At 34.8% G+C, this 20,179-nt stretch overlaps 1 protein-coding gene across 12 annotated transcripts in view; it reads left to right on the top strand.

Moving 5' to 3' along the window:
• The window catches only part of BAZ2B (bromodomain adjacent to zinc finger domain 2B), a 126,487-nt gene extending 108,054 nt beyond the window's left edge, over positions 1–18,433 (top strand). For 8 of the 12 annotated variants that reach the window (XM_032190390.1, XM_032190393.1, XM_032190395.1 and 5 more), the window contains 13 exons: positions 1,985–2,228; positions 4,144–4,206; positions 5,425–5,569; positions 7,051–7,718; positions 8,256–8,532; positions 8,705–8,860; positions 9,331–9,491; positions 10,404–10,714; positions 11,100–11,235; positions 13,167–13,313; positions 15,484–15,749; positions 16,501–16,644; positions 17,901–18,433. In XM_032190390.1, coding sequence (XP_032046281.1) covers positions 1,985–2,228; positions 4,144–4,206; positions 5,425–5,569; positions 7,051–7,718; positions 8,256–8,532; positions 8,705–8,860; positions 9,331–9,491; positions 10,404–10,714; positions 11,100–11,235; positions 13,167–13,313; positions 15,484–15,749; positions 16,501–16,644; positions 17,901–18,054 — 2,872 coding nt within the window. In that variant the 3' untranslated portion in view covers positions 18,055–18,433. The remainder of the gene's footprint in view (positions 1–1,984; positions 2,229–4,143; positions 4,207–5,424; positions 5,570–7,050; positions 7,719–8,255; positions 8,533–8,704; positions 8,861–9,330; positions 9,492–10,403; positions 10,715–11,099; positions 11,236–13,166; positions 13,314–15,483; positions 15,750–16,500; positions 16,645–17,900) is intronic. The other 4 variants (XM_032190397.1, XM_032190396.1, XM_032190398.1 and 1 more) reach the window with 2 other exon arrangements.
• Positions 18,434–20,179: the final 1,746 nt, after the last annotated feature.

Raw genomic sequence — 20,179 nt, 5'->3', positions numbered from 1 at the left:
GGTAGTAGGAGGAAAATTGTGCCACCTCTTGACAACTGTGAACATTATTTGAAGTTACGTTCTCATTGATTTTTTCCTGTGTGCTACTTTGGATGCAGACAGCTGCCTTGGGAGCTTGTACTGCTATAAAACGAGGACATCTTTGATTCATTTCTATCTTTATTTGTAGTGTCATGCAGGCTTACTTTGGTGCTTTCCAGTATTTTATCTCTATTTTTGCTTTCAGTGAAAGTAGCCTTCTTCACTTGTTCTCATTTCTTTTAGGTATATAAATGAGGGTGTTTGTTGATCATTGAACTCATCTGCCAGCTTTTTTACTGAGTTGTTTCCCAGATTATCTTCATCTAATTTGTCTCTAAAGTTGTTCAGTCACGCAGCATTCAACGTGGCTTTGTTTGATAACTTATTTCTGTGCATAGGCAGGAATTTCCAGTCCAGTTGAAGATGATTTGATGGTGTGAAGTTACCCTAGTAAATCTTTTTCTAAAATACAATAAAATAATTCAGTGGAAGACTGAGTAATGTTGATATTTGGTAAGACTAAAGCTTTTTGCACCACAGCTGAAAAAATAGTACTTGCTTCCGAAGTCACTGGAAGGCTTCAATATTTTTTTTATCCAAAATATTCTAAGTTGCTAAAAATCCATTACTGATTGCAAAATAAAATCATAAAACTTTATAAATTCTTCAGTGGATAAGCCACTACGTTAAAAACAAATCCAAAACATTTCTAAGGCAAATAGCAGTCCCCTTGATGATTTCTTGCCAACAGTCTTTTTAAAAACTGCTTCTATCAGTTGAGCAGAGACAGCTTCATTAAAATCTGTGCTGTTGAGTGCTGGCATGGTTTTATCAGCATTTTAGAAAGCTGATACATTTGTCAGTGTACATCAACTAAGAAGCCAGTACTTCTACAACACTCATTGTATTTGTAGCCACTTGCTGTATGGAATATTGTGTTGTAGGATGGGAAGAGAGAGAAGTGCGACAAGGGAAAATTACGTACTGGTAATTCTGTTTGTCGTTACCGTTCTACTTTTCCCATCCTACCTTCTTCCAACCATCTCTTATAAAATCTTTGTCTTTTCTACACGTTTATGAATCTCTTCTAAGACAGCTGCATTTTTGGTCTGCATTATAAGTGACTGGTTAGGCCTGGCTATTTATACCTCCTGCGGTTCAGCATGTTTGCCTGCTAGCTTCCTGATAGGTGGAACTGTAATTTTTGCTGTGTGGAATCTTGTCTTATAGGGTTTTTATAGAAGAAGAAGGTCTACAACAACCATAATTACTGGTATGTAAGTTTCCTTTTTCTTTCATAAAAGGAAAAATGAGGGTTTGATGGAGTAATCTAGTAGTTTAGGTAGCTACTGTTTCTCAGAAGAGAAACTGTATCCAAAAACGGAAGAATCAAGGGACTGTACTGAAGTAAAATAATATATAAATTAAAAAACAAAACAATAACAAACACACCACCAACAAAAACATAAAAATCTGAAATAATAATTAAAAAAAAAAAAACTCTAACCATGCTGTTGCTATGCAAATATAAGTAATTTCATACTTCCAACTTAGGAATTTTTCTTTGGCATGCGTGGTGGGTGGTGGATGGGGCAGGTATTTTATATAATCATACTCTTAAATGCATAAAACAGGAGATAAAGACATTGAAATAGTTCTTATAGTTGTCCTTCCGGACTTCTCAAAACCACACTTGTGTTGCATTTCCTTTAAATGGTTATGCAATACAGTAGTCCTGGGAGAAACAAATTCTGTGCAGGACTGAATAAGTTTAAGGGCTTTCTGCAGTTTGGTTGTTTTTCCTGTTGGTTAATGACGATAAACAGGTAATATAGTATCATTGTAGAACAGAAAAACTAATTTGAATATAAAATGTATGGTTCACCTTCAGTCACAAAGGAAGAAAGGTATGTTTATGCTACAAACAAGCTTCATAATTTCACTCCTTGTCATGTTTTCAAAGGCTTAGAATCATTCATGCCAAAAAAACTGGCAAAAGAGATACTACAGGAAGTGGTGACATAGGAGAGGAACAGCAGTCTTTGGAAACACCAACACCAGGCCGCAAACGCAGACGAAAGGGTGGGGACAGTGACTATGATGATGATGACGATGATGATAGTGATGATCAGGCAGATGAGGATGAGGAGGATGAAGAGGACAAAGAAGATAAGAAAGGAAAGAAGGCGGAAGTTTGTGAGGATGAGGTGGGGATTTTAAATATACTCTAACAGAATTAACTGGTAAATTAAAACTTGTTTCCTTTCTGTTTCTCTGCAACACGGTACTATTTCCCAAAAATCTTAAAATAAGAATGAAGGAAAAATAGTTTACATCCATTGTTTTTAAATTTTTTGAATAAGCTTATTTTCCAGAGTGTGTATGTATATATTGATAGCTTCTTGCTTGTTTTGACTTCATTTTAATTTTCCTGAAATCCTGCAAGATTGTACAAGATCCTGAGAGCTGCAGATTTTTTAGCAAACGTGCATAACTGAAGTTTCCATTAGTGGAAAATAAAGGTCTTTTTTAATTAACAAAATAGTAAAGAATTGTAACCTTAAACTTAACATTATCTGTTATAAAACTTGCCTGTGACTTTACTGCGTGCTTCTTCCTAACTTTTCAAAGTTAATGAGTATTGGAGAAAGTGCATTTCATTCCTCAACTTATTTGATGATAAGATGATAAAATTTTTACTAGCCAATGTCAGATGCAGGAAGGATCACTGAAATATTTTTAGTTTGTTGAGCTGAATTCTATCTACTGCAGACCAAGTGAATTTTTTGTAGAAGTGCCACAAGTCCACAAATTTCACTGTAGTATTGCATGAAAACTGATAAAGGAGACAAGCAATACCAAATACTAACTTGTACCACTGGGTGTTGCACTTTGCCAGAAAATGATATATTTCTGATATATTTGTGTACGGTTTTTAAAGTTCACATTGAAGTTTTAAGAGTGCTGTGAACATGTCTGTTCAAAGAGTGCATGCACGTGATGCTAATGTGGGAACTCAAATCTTTGGAAACACTCTTCGTTAGAAATCCAGGTAGTTTCTAGTGTAGGAACTGTCCTTTTTGCCACTACTGAGAATTTATTACGAGTATAACTAATTTGTATGAATCAAAGAGAACACCTGAGAGATATAGCACAATGTTCTTGCAAACTTATATTTTAGAATTTAAAATAGATAATATTTACATATCTAATCTCACATTCTTCTCCTAATCTGTTTCTTTTAAATGCAATCTTACAGTTTGGTGCACTGCACATCTCACAAACAGACGTTCTAAAACACCTCGAAAATAATGATTTCCATTGCATTTGTGTTATTTGTGGTATTTCAGATGGCTTCACTCTGGTACTCTTTTACAGAGCCATGAAATAGAAGACCAGTGTCCTATGTTGCAAGTAATTTGGAGCTCCTACGATTTTTTTTTTTAACTCACTGTTATCCCCAAAGTCTTTCTGGAACTAAATTAAAATTCTTGTTATGTAAATGGCAAATATATTAAACTGTGACAAGAAAGAGGGGGAAATAGGCTTATAGGCTAATAGGCTTAATCACAGGTGCGTTCCTCTTCAAAAATTAAGACGATTAATACTGGAAATGTTACAGCAGATTTGCCGTTTAAGTGACTCTGCAATTTCATGTAGACATTTAAATAAGGTGCAGGTTTGCTCTGACCAAAGACTGATAAATAAAATCTTGACAGGTTACATTATTTCATGTGTGAAAAACTCTGAAGTGAACTTGAATATCCAAAAAACTTCATAGGAAATTAGATTAAGTTCTGTAGTTTTAAGTGTTTATGCACAAAATTGAATTATCTCTTCCAGTAAAAGAATGTTTTCAACAAACGTTTGGCCACCAGCTTTCTCCTGCATATGCAGTAGTTGATGCTACTCAAAAAGACAGGTCTTTTTCCAGTTACGTTGTTCCTTGTCAAATATATTCAACATGTAAAATATTTGAACATTTTTACCCTTAGGATTTGCCTGTCACATTTGATGTCTCGTTTTCTGTTTCATCTTTTCTACTGTAACGTTAGTAAGATGGAGTTAGTAAGATTTTATCATGAAATAGATTTAATATGACAGTATATTTGGTGATTATAGGATGATGGAGACCAGACAGCAAGTGTTGAAGAACTAGAGAAGCAGATTGAAAAACTGACAAAGGTGAGAGATCATCTATCTTAGTTGTAATTCAGATTTAATTGCTCAATGTCAAGAGTAGGACTATAAGCCATCACCTTCGTCACCCTCTGCCTTAATATAAATTGAACTGAGGATCAGCTTTCATTTATTAAAAATGTGCATGATGATGCTGTTTATGACATCTGAATCGTGACTTTAATCCAAAGAATGATTGTCTGTTGCACTAGTGGATTTGACTCAAGAGAAGCTTAGAAAGCTGTCATTGATACCTGTGCACATCTTAAATCTTTGTTAGCCATACGTAACTTCTGATTTTAGACAGTGATCGTAAAGCTTTGTGTACAAGAAGCAATGATATTTTTCATTATGCAAATGACTGCAGGTCTCATTTCTTCCTATAGTTAAGCTAATTGCTACAGCTATGTTCCAAACCAATAGAGAGAGCTATCTTTGCTTCAGGTTTTTAAAGAAATAAAATATATATAGAAGAAATAATGGAATAGAAAGAGAAACATAAATTTTGAAGAAAAAGTGTTGTAGATTGGGCTACTCATGGACCATGTTTTTTATTAACAAGTTTATTCTTTCTATCAGAAAACATGATGTTTAAAGCTTTGTCTGCTGGCTTCTCTCATGTGCCAAATTGCAAAAAAATAGCAGTCCAGAATTACACCTGACTTCCAACAGTGTTAATTTAGTGGAGAAAAAAAGTGAATGAATGAACTGAAATTCTTCTTGTCTTCCCTCATAGAACTGTTTGAATATTCTTTAATGAACCAGTTAAAATATCTCATTAGTTTCCCATCAGTGGCTGCAGTATCACAGCCTGGTTGACTATGTTCAAGTGCTCTGTATTTACTGTTGCTTAATTGATTGGATTTCAGTTGCTCTTGAGCAATGTTGACATTGATCCTTTTGTTGTGTGAGTTTGTGTTTAAAAGTCAGGCCCTAGTGTTAAAAAAATGTGTTTTTATAGGAAAGCTGATAAACGTAAGGTGAATCAGAATATGATTGCCTTTTTTAAAGGCATCTCTATAAGTAAAATAATGAAGGCAGCAATTGCGATTAGAATATCGCATAGCACACAAAAAGATCTTCTCTAAAAGAGCCTACTTACGTGACTCCTGAATTTCTGTTCAGTCTGACAGGAGATGTTTTGTTGTAAAAGTTGTTGATGCTTTGTGTTGTGTGTTGGTTTTTTATCTATTCAATTACAATGATTTCCTTTTTTTAAAACAGCAACAAAGCCAGTATAGAAAGAAATTATTTGAAGCTTCACACTGTTTGCGTTCAATGATGTTTGGTCAAGATCGTTACAGGCGCCGGTATTGGATTCTGCCCCAGTGTGGTGGTATTTTTGTAGAAGGCATGGAAAGTGGTGAAGGTAAGAAGCATTAAAGAAAAATGTCATGTCAGGGCATACCTTGTCAAGACATGCTACCAGTCTCTGTAGGCAATATTTTTGTGTAGTGAAGTCTTTAGGCTTTACCTACAACCAGAGGCTAAAGAGGTAACTGTCAGTAAACCTCTTGGACTCATTTTGCGCTTTCTGATGCTACCTTCCTGGTTGTGAGACAGTTAATATTTATTTGAAAATGAGGATTAATCATTAGTCAATAAAGTTTTCATATATACATACTTTTTTTTTTTCTTTTTTTCTTTCTGAATTGTTTTCTCCCAGGCACTAAGTAATAAGATGAGGAGAAATGAACTCAAGTTGTGCCAGGGGAGGTTTAGGTTGGATATTAGGAGAATTTTCTTTACTGAAAGGGTTGTGAAGTATTGGAATAGACTGCCCTGGTTGTAATCGCCATCACAGGAGGTCTTCAAGAAATGCATAACTTCAAGAAATGTAGAACCTAGCATGGTTTAGTGGTGGACTGTTCAGTACGAGGTTAAAAGTTGGGCTATATATAGTCTTAGAGGTCTTTTCCAACTGAATGATTCCGCGATTGTAGTTATTTCTCTGTGGCAGTGAACTCTGCATATGAAAGCTACGACAACCACGGAATATGTGGATATTAATTTCTTTCTATCATTTTCAGTAGTGTTTTTTTTTTTGGTACAAATACGGAGAATATTCTGTGTTTAAAGATTCGATATGTATCTGTGTTCTGGTTTGGTTTGGACAGAGTTAATTTTCTTCATAGTAGCTCAGATGGTGATATGTTTTGGATTTGTAATGAAAGTAGTGCTGATAACACCAATGTTTTAGTTCTTGCTAAGCACTGATGACACAGTTAAGGCCTATTCTGTTTCTCAAGCTGCCTGCCAGTAAGTTAGGTGGTACACAAGAAGCTGGGAGGGGACACAGCCAGAACAGCTGACCCCAAACCCTAACAGGCCGAAGGCATATTCCATATCATATGATATAATTCTCAGCAATAAAAGGGGGGGGGAGGGGGGAAATGACGGGGGGGAGTTGGTGTGGGGACTGCCATTGTTTGAGGACTGGCTGGGCATCTGTCAGCTGGTGGTGAGCAATCACATTATTTCCTTTGTTTGTTTAGTTTGTTTGTTTCTTTTCCTTATTAAACTGTTTTTATCTTATCCCACAACTTCTCTAACTTTTGCCTTTCCAATTTAATTCTCTTCTTCCCTGCACTGGGGGAAGCAAAATGAGTGAATGTTTGTGTGGTACTTAACTGCACAGCAGGTGCCAAAGAGAACTTGCTTGTGCTTTGGTATTCACTTCCTTGGGTAAAGTGAGAAATGATTTCCTTTAAAGAAGGGGGGAAAAAAAAAAATTGCAATCTAGCATGCAGGGAGGTAAAAAATAAATCATTGCTTATATAACAAAGTTGATAAAAATGGTTAAATTATTTGGTCTGTTGTATTTCACATGTGTTCTTTGTACAATTTTAGGTCTAGAAGAAATTGCAAAAGAAAAAGAGAAGTTAAAAAAAGTAGAAAGCATTCATATCAAAGAAGAGGTATTTGAGACCTCTGAAGAAAAATTACACTGTTTAAATACAACTCACTGTGAGCGAAAGGAAGATCTGAAAGAAAAGGACAACACCAATTTATTTTTACAAAAGCCAGGATCATTTTCAAAACTGAGCAAACTCTTAGAGGTAGCAAAAATGCCACCTGAATCTGACATTATTTCCCAAAAACCTACTGGCAGTGCAGCAAATGGATGCACGTTATCCTATCAGAGTACATCCCAAAACTCTCTGTGCAGTCTTCAGCCCAGTGTATCACAAAGTGGCAACGAGAAGTCTGATTCTAACAATCTTTTCAGTCCTATTCCAAGTGGGACAGGAAAGTTTTACAATTCTCCACTAATTCCAAGTGATCAGTTGTTAAAGACTCTTACTGAAAAGAGCAGACAGTGGTTCAGCCTTTTACCGAGAATACCCTGTGATGACATGTCAGTCACCCATATAGATACACCAGCTACTACAACTTCCCTTACTCCTCAATCACATCCATCATCAAAGTCCCCTTCACCTGTTCCGTCACCTCTTCTGGGCTCAACATCTGCACAGAGTCCAGCAGGATTAAGTCCTTTTGCATTGCCACCACTGCAGGTAAGTAAACACTTATGTTTTAAGTAGTGTGAATTTGCTTTGTTTGTTTTGCAGAATTTCTGTTGAAATGAATTATTTCACAAAAGTGGTACTATGTCTTCATTTCTTTTCTTTTTTCTTGTTTCTAAATGTTAATAGGTAGTTCCATGTTACAGATGTTTTTTGATACTAGAAGTTTTTTACTAAAAAAAAAATAAGTTGAGGTAAACCAATGTCTGATATTTTGTGTGTATATTTCAGAAATTTGATTTTGGTTTTAGGGATTGGCCGTGGTATTAAATGAAAAACAGATTTCAGAAATTTGACCCTGCCCACTTCAAAAGCTGTTCTTCCTGAAACGTTCACAGGATCCTAATAAGAATTATTACATTACTGTAATGTATTTTTTTTTTTTCCTAAACTACTCAAAGTACTGAGTAAAGGCCTCCTTTATGTTTTGATTACTGCTTATGAATTAGCATCCTGATCATAAAGCAGGTTTCTGGATAATACTGAAAAATACCGGTTGTGATTGTGTTAAAAATATTTTCTGTGTAGCAGATGAAGAGTGGACTACCTATAATGGGACTTCAGTTTTGTGGATGGTCTACAGGAGTTCTTACTTCAAATGTTCCATTTTCATCTCCTTTACCTGCTATTGGATCAGGGTTGGGATTATCAGAAGGAAATGGTAACCCATTCCTGACATCTAGCGTTCCTACAAGTAAAAGTGAATCACCAGCACTACAGACTGAAAAAATAGCTTCTGCTCCCTGTACAGCAGTGGACGTAGCCAAGCCGGTAGATTACCCAAACCCAAAACCCATACCAGAAGGTAAGTATGATCAATTAAATGGAATCGTCTGAACGATAATTTCTAGTGCTACTGTGCTGTTAAAGTTTATTTTTTATAATTTCCGTACTGGATTTCTCTAATCTGATTATTATCACATTAAAAACACCTGTAAAGTATATAAATACTTATATATCTACTTCTCTTGATTTAGAAATGCAGTATGGGTGGTGGAGGATTACCGATCCCGAGGAACTAAAATCTTTGCATAAAGTGCTGCATCTCAGGGGAATAAGAGAAAAGGCCTTACAAAAGCAAATACAGAAACACATGGATTATATCACTATGGCCTGCATGAAAAATAAGGATGGTATGTAACTGGTATTTATATTCCATATGATGTTGGGGTCCCAGATAAGAAGACTTGCAGAGAATTCTCCAAGATGTGTTTAGATACAGAGGCAGAGTGGCAGCCAGAAAAAATGTAAAGGTCTCATTATAGATGCCTTTTTAACAGCCTTGTTCTGGAAAGTTCCAGTGTTGGGGAAATTCCATTTAATATAAATTCCTCTAGTGGCCTAAGTGCTGGTAATCATTTCAAGCTTATTTTTTTTTTTTTTTTTTTTGTCTCTGTAACAATATACCTCAGCCTTCGCTTACCCTTGTCTTTAAATTGCAAGCTTGACAACGTGCTGAAGTTGGTTGTCAGATTGGGTATTTTAAGTCATGCACTTTTATAACAGTTCTTCAACATTTAATTGGACTGAGAGGTAAATCAGTTTGAATTTACTCAGGGGAAATTATGATAATAATTTAATAAAATATGATTCTCAAATGCAGTTGCAATTATTGATATCAATGAAAATGAAGATAACCAGGTAACTCAAGATGTTGTGGAAAACTGGTCAGTAGAAGAACAAGCAATGGAGATGGATCTGGCTATTCTTCAGCAGGTGGAAGATCTGGAGAGGAGAGTTGCATCAGCTAGTTTGCAAGTTAAGGTAAAACGAACTTTTAGTAAAATGTCTCATTAAAATAACATTACTGAAGTGGCAAGAATTTAAAGTAGGTAGTAGCAATCCTTTTATTGTTGGTAAGTGCCTTCTCATTCATCTGTAATTGCAAGTAAAATCCGCTGCAGCAGTGTCATGGATATTTGCATTTCAGACATTTCGTTGCAGTTAAATCTTCAGCTGAAGAAGATGGGTCAGAGTCGCTACCACTGCAGAGTGTTCTTTGACAGTGTCCCTTTTATGATAACCTTTTCTGAATGCCAAGATTTCATTGCATTTAGATCATTTTAATTATAATGGGTTTTGCCACTGTTCTGTCTGTTTTGGGGTTATTGTTGCTGTTATTGATTTCAGAAAAGCCTGCAAATACATCATAATACCTTGCCTGAGTATTGTAGAGTCATGGAGAATGCAATAAATGGGTTGTTAGTGTAAAAGAGTTAAGAATTGACTGGCTGTCATTACAACTTGGAATTTTTCCAGTGTTGATGACACCAGACTGAGTATGTTTGGTAGAAGTACAGATGTGTTTTGGATGTGGTATGTTCTGTGAGTAGATGCTAGTTCTCTGTGACCAATTGATACCCTCTTCTGAGACTACTGAACAGATAGACCTACTGTGATGTTTTGACTAGTAGAACAGGATGCTTTGAATGGAGATAAGAATGCAGACTGTTGCAGGAAAGTCCCTTCAGGAAGTCTGGTAATGCTTGTATGATTTTGATTAATTATTTTAGTTCTCTGAAGATTTTGGAAAGTTTCTCTGCAGATGGATTACAAGTAACCAAGATGTACTGGAAACAACTCTTCAATTATTTAGTCTGAATCTGAAAAACAGTTCCTCTATTTACACAAAGTTAATAGCAACCAATAAATGCACAAACCTTTCTGTTAACATAGGGCTGGCTGTGTCCTGAACCTGCATCAGAAAGAGAAGACTTGGTATATCATGAACATAAGTCAATTACTAGATTGCACAAGAAGCACGATGGGGATTGTGCTGGAGGCGGAGAAGGCAGTACCAGCTCTCTAGAGCGGAAGAGTGACAACCCTCTAGATATAGCTGTAACCAGGCTTGCTGACTTGGAGCGGAACATTGAGCGAAGGTATCTGAAGAGCCCCTTAAGTACCACCATTCAGATCAAACTGGATAATGTGGGCACAGTTACTGTCCCTGCTCCTGCACCATCCATTAGTGGTGATGGTGACGGGTAGGTTTTTGAGATTAACTTGAAAAATTATTGTGCTTCTTTGCTAATTGGAGCCTATTTTCTATTGCCTGTTATCTATGTACTTTCTTGTATGTCTGTGATCCGTATGGATCATGCTATTCTGCATGGTGCTTTGTAAAGATATTTTTTGTTATGTTTGTTGATAATCTTGCAAAGTTATCTTACATTTAACTGGTTGTGATTAAGCTTTGAGGCACGTAGCCACAGTCTGTGCACTACATCAAATTTAGTTGCTTAAGCCTTATACTTATTGGCTGTGTATGTTTTGTCATTGCTTGGCTTTCAGTGTGATAATGATTGTTCCACGTTTAAACATCAGCAAACACAGATGTGACCAACCTAATTTCTCTATATTTCAATGCAGAGCTGAAGAAGATATTGCTCCAGGTCTAAGGGTGTGGAGAAGGGCATTGTCAGAAGCGCGCAGTGCTGCACAAGTAGCTCTGTGCATTCAGCAGTTACAGAAATCGATAGCATGGGAAAAATCAATTATGAAAGTCGTAAGTGTTTTTCATTAAAAAAAAAATAAAAAATACTGTAACTGAACAAATTTTGCTGTATCATGCTTTCCCATCTGAGGTATTTCAAGATACCATGACTAATGTATTTCTTATTACAGTCTGTAAAACTTAATACAGTTAAACTGTACATTGTGCGCAAGTGAATACCAGAATGGATTTTCTCCATCTTTCCAAACTAATAACATTAAATTCTTAAGATGAAAAGCTTTTATAATAGTTTGTTACATGTAAGATAGTAATTATTCTTTGTAATTAACATTCAGGTAAAAAAGAGTCATTTGTGGCTTCATCTCCTGGAAGATAACCTATCCGATGAAATATTTCCAATCTCATCCATGGCATAAGCTTTATGGTGGTTCAGAATCGCATATCCCAGTTAGGGACTTCATTTTTCAGGAAGTTGAGATGCTCCAAATGTGTGGCTGCTTTGCATGTACACTTTAACAACTAGACATACAAATTGGGCAAGTGTCTGAGCAAACAGCCTGAGATATCCGTTTCCTTGTATGCATGGCCATTTAACAAGTAGATCCATGTTAATCACATATACAGAGAAGGCATGCAAAATGCATGTATCAAAATTTGCATGGACTGTTGAGCCTCAAATTTCTGAAAGCAACAATGTAATATTACTACAGCAAAGGTGATAGGAAGAATTTTCATAATTAAAATCAATTGCTGTTGAAATGGTATTGTGTAAAGATATTTCTCCAGTTATTGCACTATTGTTGAAACTCAGCTTCATTTGCTATATAAACACTATCCCTGGAAGTGTTTAAGGCCAGGCTGGATGGGGCTTTGAGCAACTTGATACAGATGAAGGTGTCTGTGTCTAGGAGGGTTGGAATTAGCTGATCTTTAAGGTTGGAATTAAGATGAGCTTTGTGATATAATTAAGTATGGCCAGTGCTACACAGTGGGTTCTGGCAAAAGTGATTCTTTCATTATCAGTGTTTGCCCTAATTTTTTTTTAATTTCTGCAAGTTCTGTATTTTTTTTAGTTTCTGCAAGTTCTACATTGATGTGAATTACATCTGGACAATTAAAGGATGATTTACATAAAAATTATCGTGTAGGGGTGTCTCCTTAATTTTATGTACTTTTAGCTTTAAGGCTGTATCTGTAGAACAAAGTTTATCAATTTAAGAGCAGGTGAAAGGCAGTTGAATGTTTCAAGGTGTAGTAATTTATTAACCAGAAAAAAATGTGCAATATTATTCTCAATGTGATTGAAATGTTCTAGGCAAAGAATTGCATAGTAAATGTAAATACTTGGTGAAAAAAATGGACATCTTTAAGTTTCTGAAAAAGAAGTCCAGGTATAGAAGAGTGTCAAAACCACACAATGCTTGTAAGGAAAATGATGACACATTAGATATTTTTAGATATTAGTGTGAATTTCAGGGAGTGTTCATATCACAATTGGTTTGCATAACTGAGTTTGCTCATGGTGTCTTTGGATAAGATCCTTACCAATTATTAATTGAAAATACTTTTTAAATGTAAAATATAAATTAATGCAATGCATTGAGTAACTTACATATGCAGCATGGGCATAAATGAAGAGACTGGGAAAGTACGTGTGGGTCAAGTAATTTTGATAGGTATAAGACACCTTTACTTCGCATTGACGTAAGTTGAATATAAAAAGTATTCAGAGTTTTTTATACTGGAGGACACCTAACTTACAATGAATATTCAAATGTGCTTCCCCGTAGCTTATAGGTTAGTTCCTCACACACTATATATATTCCTTCACAAATGTGATTATTACCCGACTCTGTGGTAAAATGAAAGGAAAATAATTTTCAGAGTGAATTTGTATGTTAGAAGGGGAAGTGCAATTTAGGTACCATTCCTGTGTTTCAAAATTTAAAAATTCAATGGAAGCAATTTTCTATGTGTTGTAGTACTGCCAAATATGTCGAAAGGGAGATAATGAGGAACTGCTGCTGCTTTGTGATGGTTGTGATAAAGGCTGTCATACATACTGCCACAGACCCAAGATCACTACAATACCAGATGGTGACTGGTTTTGTCCTGCCTGCATAGCAAAGGTAATGCTAACCATAAAGGTGAAGTCTTTTAATAGATGCTAGAGTTTGTATGTCTACTGGTGCTTTTTTCAACGAAAATAATTATCTATGTGTTTTGTATTGGGCTCTAACTAATATGAGACATAGTTTTATTTAACTAGGATTTCAATGGCAACAAAAGTTACTATAGTTAGTCTTAAATTTTAGATTTTGATGCAAGTACATACAGAATTTTCTTGCTGATTCAATGCCAGCTTTTTTCTTTTGTAATACTTTTCAGCACTTGTCTTTTAGAGCTTAATTGGGAAGAGTTAACAGACCAATGTCTTTGATTGTATTTGAAAAGACCAACCATAGAAAAAACAGCTAGTAAATCAGCCTTTTTACAGCAAAGAATAGTTTTACTTTTTTGATACACCACAGTGCATTTGAGAGAGAGGCTGTGTATGTTTCATGTGTGTTCTTCTCCTCCATTAAAAATAGTCTAAAAAGAACTTTAAGATAGTTAATTACTGAATGACTGAATTAGTAGGTAGTATTGTTAAATATCCAGTCTTTCCCTTCTGTACGTAGTCCTGAAATTAAATGCAGTTTTTGCTAAATTTGTTCATTCTTATGTTTCTGCCATGACCTGCGAATACTGTAACTGAAGAAATATTTTACTATAGTAAAATATTACTTCATAATAAAAATATTACTATAGTAATCTTAATATAGAAATTACATATATAGTATATATACTATATAGTATATAAAGTATATATAGTATATATACTATATTATAGTATATTATATATAATATCTCACTATAGTATTCAATTTTCTGTGTTCTCCAAGTATTGTCAATGTGGCCTTCTTTTTATGCATCTTTCACTAAGTAATAAGGAAGACAAATTGTTTTTGAAATAATTACGTGCAACCCAAATAATGAAAACAGCTCATGGTTGATTGTATAGTACTTAGTAAGAGCTAAACTCATTCTGTAGCTTTTTCCTGTAGTTATCATGGGATCATGTTGCAGTTTACCTTGTTACAAGGGTAGAAATTATCCTATCGTACTATGGGATGGAACACGTTTTTTTTTTTTTTCCTTAAAATAATTATCATTTTTAGTATGACAGAGTAACTTTTTTCTCTTTTTTTTTTTTTTTTCTGTCACAAAATTGGGTGAAAGTTGGAGATGTAAAGGTATAAGATATCTAAAGTTAATTTTCAGGCGAACTTAAAAGTGTATTGAATATATATTTCTGCAAAACGTTAAAACAGTTTTGCATAAGATTAGATACAAACTGTGCTGTTCTAATTGAATTCAATATTTTTTTTTCTCGTCTAAAATGAGGCAGCCATTAACCACTTTCTATTCCCACCTATTAGGAGTTAATAGAGAATATTTCCAAGTCAGGCTTTAGATATTCACAATTGATTTGATCTCATTGCCTTACATTTCATTTTTATCCAAATGGCTGAAATTAAGAATTCCTCTTCAATTTCTGTATAAACAGACATCTTTGACTGGTTTTCTGTCCTTGGACCAAGAATATATACAAGTGATACAGAATGGCATTAATTGAGTGCTGTTATTTACAAAACTTTCTAGTGTTCTCTATTAAGGAAAAGTAATTCTACACACAACATACATTTTCCATGTTACAGATCAGATGACAAATTAATTACAAACCGACCACATTTTTTGCCTTGCCAATTACAATCAATGCCAAAAATGTACCCTTTCTTAGTTTCACATTGTCGTCTGTAAATATTTTTATATTTGATTGAATAATAATCCTTATTTCAACTTGTTTATACCATTCTTTTAATTTGATACTCCTTTTAGGTTCTGCTGTAGTTATCTTAAAGTCAAACTAATTACGTTTTTCATATCTTTTATTTTCATAGCTTTTAATCTTTAAATTAATTGATCCTTCCACTCCACTGACTTTTTTCAAAGCTCTTTCTGCATATCCTAGAAATAATGTGGCTACTTGAAAATGAATGTAAAGTTTCAGCTATGGTTAATATCAGTCTTTTAAGAATAGACAAATACTTCTCCTAAAACTGGATCAGCGTGGTTTGTTAGGAGGTATTGCCTTACCATCCTGAAAGTCAGGTGCTTTTACACTGTCAGAATTTGGGTACAAAGGTTACAGTAATTTCTTGTCTGTTGCTTATTCCTGATTTTTTTCTATTATAGGCAAGTGGTCAAACTCTAAAAATAAAAAAACTTCAAATGAAAGGGAAGAAAAGTAATGAGCAAAAGAAAGGCAGGAAATTGTCTTTAGCAGGAGATACAGAAGATGAAGACTCTGCAACTACAAGCACCTCCTTAAAAAGAGGAAAAACAGATCCTAAAAAAAGGAAAATGGATGAAAATGTTTCTGTAAGCCAACTAAAGCAAGAAAATTTCACTGCTATTAAGAAACCTAAAAGAGATGATTCCAAGGACCTGGCTATATGCAGGTATGATCTGCTTATTTATAAAGTTACAAATTCTAAAGTATGGTATGTGTTGTTGAAGCCAGTAGTGCCTTGTTACACTTACTTGTGTTTTGGGGAACAAAAACCCTATTCTGTCATGCGTCTCCACCCATGCTGTGATGGTTTGACTGTAGATGTACAGGATTTTTCGTACTTGCTGGAGTAATTGCTGTGTTTGACAATGAAGCCCAAGAGGAAAGTACTTAATGGTAGAGAGTGGTCTATGAAATTTACTCCTCCATGCCCTTCCAGGAGTAGGAAGAAACCTGAGAGCTGTGGTACTGACAGCTTTCTTAATTGTATTGAAGATGATTATCTGCCATGTCTGAAAAGCATTGTTGCATTTTACAGAGGATGAGATATTAATAGAAAAGCATCTTTTTTTAGTGTTTCTGGTCAGTATAAAGTGATGTAGTTTAGCCTCTCTGTGGTTTTGGAAAGCTAGTATTAGAATCTGTTTAATCAAGTTGCAAATCATTTATTGAGGTTCAAACTATTGAAGTTGCACAGATAATTCCTCTTGCGTCAGTTTCTTGGAGAGAACTAAATGCTACCCTGAATAGTCAGTTATCTGTCAGATTGTTTGTGCCTTGTAGAGGGCACAGAATATTAGTGTTTTCCTTTTGTGGAGTGAACCTATTCACAGCATATGGTGAATTTATGGAACAGTGAACAACCTTTGTGAATATGTGAGCAGTTTAAAAATATTGATTTAAATCCTTATTTTATTCAGCATGATTCTCTCAGAATTGGAAACTCATGAAGATGCCTGGCCTTTCTTACTTCCTGTAAACTTGAAACTTGTTCCTGGTTATAAGAAAGTTATTAAAAAACCTATGGACTTTTCCACCATTAGAGACAAGCTAACTAGTGGACAGTAAGTAAAAGTATTTAAAATTTTATTTTACATTTTAAGAAAATGTTTAAATATTCAGCAAAACTTTAAAAAGGCTATGCTGACTTGAAATACGGTACATTTAAAAAAAAAAAAAAAAAAAAAAAAAGTCAAGTCAACTATTTTTATCTGCCTTCTCTGGCACGTCTCTCCTTTCAAAAATTCGTAACTGCTAAGGTCTGTCTTTGCCGTATCTAAGCTGAAATAACATGACAGGTGGGAGGACCTGTGGAACTGACTTCACAAGAAAAAGAACAGAATTGCCGCATTAAATGCACAAAATCAGTCAACAGGAATAACTTTTCTAGTTGTGTGGGCTTTAAACTAATGGAGTCCCTTTAAATAATGCTGTAGTGTGTTGGAGTGAATTGGTACCACTGTTGTGGGGTAACATTCCGGTAATGGCAGTTGATAATTTTCTAGTCCTAGAATTAGACTGCACAACTTCTTACAAAGATGATGATACTACCCTTACACTTTTTATATTTCCATTCTTCTTCCTTCCTTATTACATCCCAGTACTCTAATGACTCTCCAACACCAAACAAGACTTCGTCACCCATAAAGAAAACGATGAACCCTTTTCAGTGTCTGTCAGCACCATGCAAAGCTAGTTTCCTGGGATGACACAAAGGGCTTTTTAATCTCTTGAGATTTTTCCTTCCTTATGCCTGAGAGCGTAATATATTCCAAATGCCTATTGGTAGACTTGAGACTTCTACTGTATTTCTTTTTAACAATTGCTCTGAATACTGGAATGCTATTTGGACCGTGTGTGTTCAGGATAAGAAAAAAAAAAAAAAAAAGACAATGTTATGGGATTAATCAAGGCAGCCTAATCAGCCAATACACCTGAAGGTTCCTCTTTTGGGTAAATGCAGCTGTACTCAACACTTCCTTTGAAAGGGCTTAAACCCAAGAAAAAGATGAATTAAGTGGAAAATACCCATAGTATTTTCACTAGAAAACTGCTAAAGGGAAAATGGCAGCTAATTAAAGAAAAAAAAAAAGTAAAAGTTTGTTTTCCAATATAGACTTGAAATTCTACCTTACAATTTTTTTTTAGTACAGTAACAAAAACAACAGTGAAAGAGAAAGTTAAAGGTATAATTTATTAATTTAGCATTCTGTGACTGGTTATAAATTCACTGATGTTGAGTTCTTTTTCATGTAGTTTAAATATTTTTCTCCTTTGGCTGTCACTGTTCCAAAAGTCATTTACCTTTTTCTTCTTTCAGGTACCCTAATCTTGAAGCATTTTCGCTAGATGTCAGGCTTGTATTTGACAACTGTGAAACCTTTAATGAAGACGATTCTGACATAGGCAGGGCTGGTCACAACATGAGGAAATATTTTGAAAAAAAATGGACAGAGATTTTCAAATTGAGCTGAAGTTACCAGAACTCATTTTTCTCCTTTAAATGAGGACTGATAAGACCAGCAATGTGAACTGTAGTTACATGAAAGTGCAAGGCACGTGCATAACTAATGACTGTTCTCTTTCCTTAAAAATATCACAAAAGAGTGATACTAGTTCTAAAGGCTTCATTCCTACAGCAACCATGGCCCCTTGGTTATTGGTTTGTATGTTTTAACAAACTAATTTAGGTAGAACAGGGAAGCACACCCAAAGAATTTCAAAGAAAGGGGTGTTATAGTGCAATAGCAATTTAAAATATATCAAAACGCACTGAATATTCAACCACCAGAGCTCTACTTGGGGAAATGGTTCTTTTTCCCTTTCAATAAATATCTATTTTTCATTTTTTTACTTTGTAGTTTATTTTTTAGTGAATGTATTTAATTTTATGAATTATTTATGATTATACAACATCCAGAATCTTCGTTTTCTGTGAAAAGGAAGAATTAGAAAATTGCTTTAAATCTTGAAAATACAACAAGGAATGTTTTAAGATATAAAACAAAGCCAAGTGAAACTGTTTACACTGATGTGCTGTAAAAGCACTAAAAATTAAACTTTACTGTAGAGTTACAAGTACATTTATATATATGTTGCTGCATCACTTGTGTAGTTAAATTGTATTTCAAGACAGTGAAGAAAAAATTGAGACATGTATATACTGTTCATTATTGTTTATATTAAGTCTTGTTTTAAATATGTATGATGTGTACATATTGTTTTGCAGACATTATTGTTTATGCCTTAGGAGGACAGTAGCATTTTATTTTAGTCTTAAGATAATTACAGCTATATGGCTTGTACAGTAATTATCCTCTACCAACACTGTGGAGTCTCCTTAATCTTGGTAGTGCCTGCCTTCAAAACAGGGTGTAGGGGATATTAGTTTTCCATTTTTCTATTTTGTTACATAATTTCAAGCCACCACGGCCTCAATTTCAAGTATAATCATTTGTATTCATGTGGAATAAAATTGTGACGATTTCCTACGCACACAGTATTTTTTCATAGATACATTCCTCTCCATTTGCCTTGCCCCATAAATAACAAAAAAGACATACGTAACCACTGTGTTTTACCTACTGTGTGTTGTGGTGGCCTGTTGGGGCAGATAGATTTTTTTTTTTTTTTTGTACTAATGTAAGAGTACTTGAAATTTTATTTAAAAGAAATGTTGTGGAAAGGTAGCATTCCTCTTCTTTTTTCATTTTTTCCCTTTTTTTAGGAGTGTTATTTTACACTAGTATGTGTGGCACGGATACAATAAACGACTGTTTTGCAAACCAGATTTTCTTGGCGATTTTAATATTTCAAATCCTGCGTATACAGGAATGTTTTTAATAATATCTTGGGAGTCTTTCATTTAACATTGTTTGTTTGATGCATCTAATTCTCCTGGCCTTTTAATGGTAACTTGAAGCAATTGCCAGGCAGAGTAGCAGTTCTACCACCTACTTGAATGAGCATAGATGCGGCCTTTAGGTGTAACCAGTTGACTGCCTAGTGTTTGACCTCTTTCTGCCAGTCCTGCTTATCACGTGCATTCACGCTGTAACAACAGTAATGTAAATACGTACCACATGTAATGTTCCTTAAAAGCAATGATGATTATATGGTTTGGGTTTTTTTGGTCTGTAGAAGGGCATGAGTCATAATCATTGTTCTGACTAAAGAAAGTAGAATTGTAGATGAGTGCTGCGGAGCCCCAGTACCTAAAGCTCCTTTGACAAGTAATTTTTTTTATATTTTAAATTAGGCCTGCCAAGTTTGAGCTTTAGTCTTTTTTTTTTTTTTCTTATATCCCTTTGCCATTATATTTTCTCCCTCTGCTGAGAGAGTATCTGTTTTTTAATAAAATTTTTGTTGGTTTCTGTTGCCCTCTCCAGAACATCCTGTTGAATGTTATTTTTCTTTTCTGAAGTCTTGCTAGAAGAACCGGTGTTACATATAATAAAAAAAAAAAATCACATCTGGATATTAAAGCAGCCTTGCATTCTAACACTAGCTCTACCAATGACTGCTTCATGGCTTTCCTCTTCAGCACATTTCGGAAGATTTCAATTATAAGGTCTGCTGATAAGTTTCAGAGATATGAAG

Source organism: Aythya fuligula, chromosome 6 (genome assembly GCF_009819795.1).
Source record: "Aythya fuligula isolate bAytFul2 chromosome 6, bAytFul2.pri, whole genome shotgun sequence".
NCBI lineage: Eukaryota > Metazoa > Chordata > Aves > Anseriformes > Anatidae > Aythya > Aythya fuligula.
This window is presented reverse-complemented; position numbering and strand designations above follow the sequence as displayed.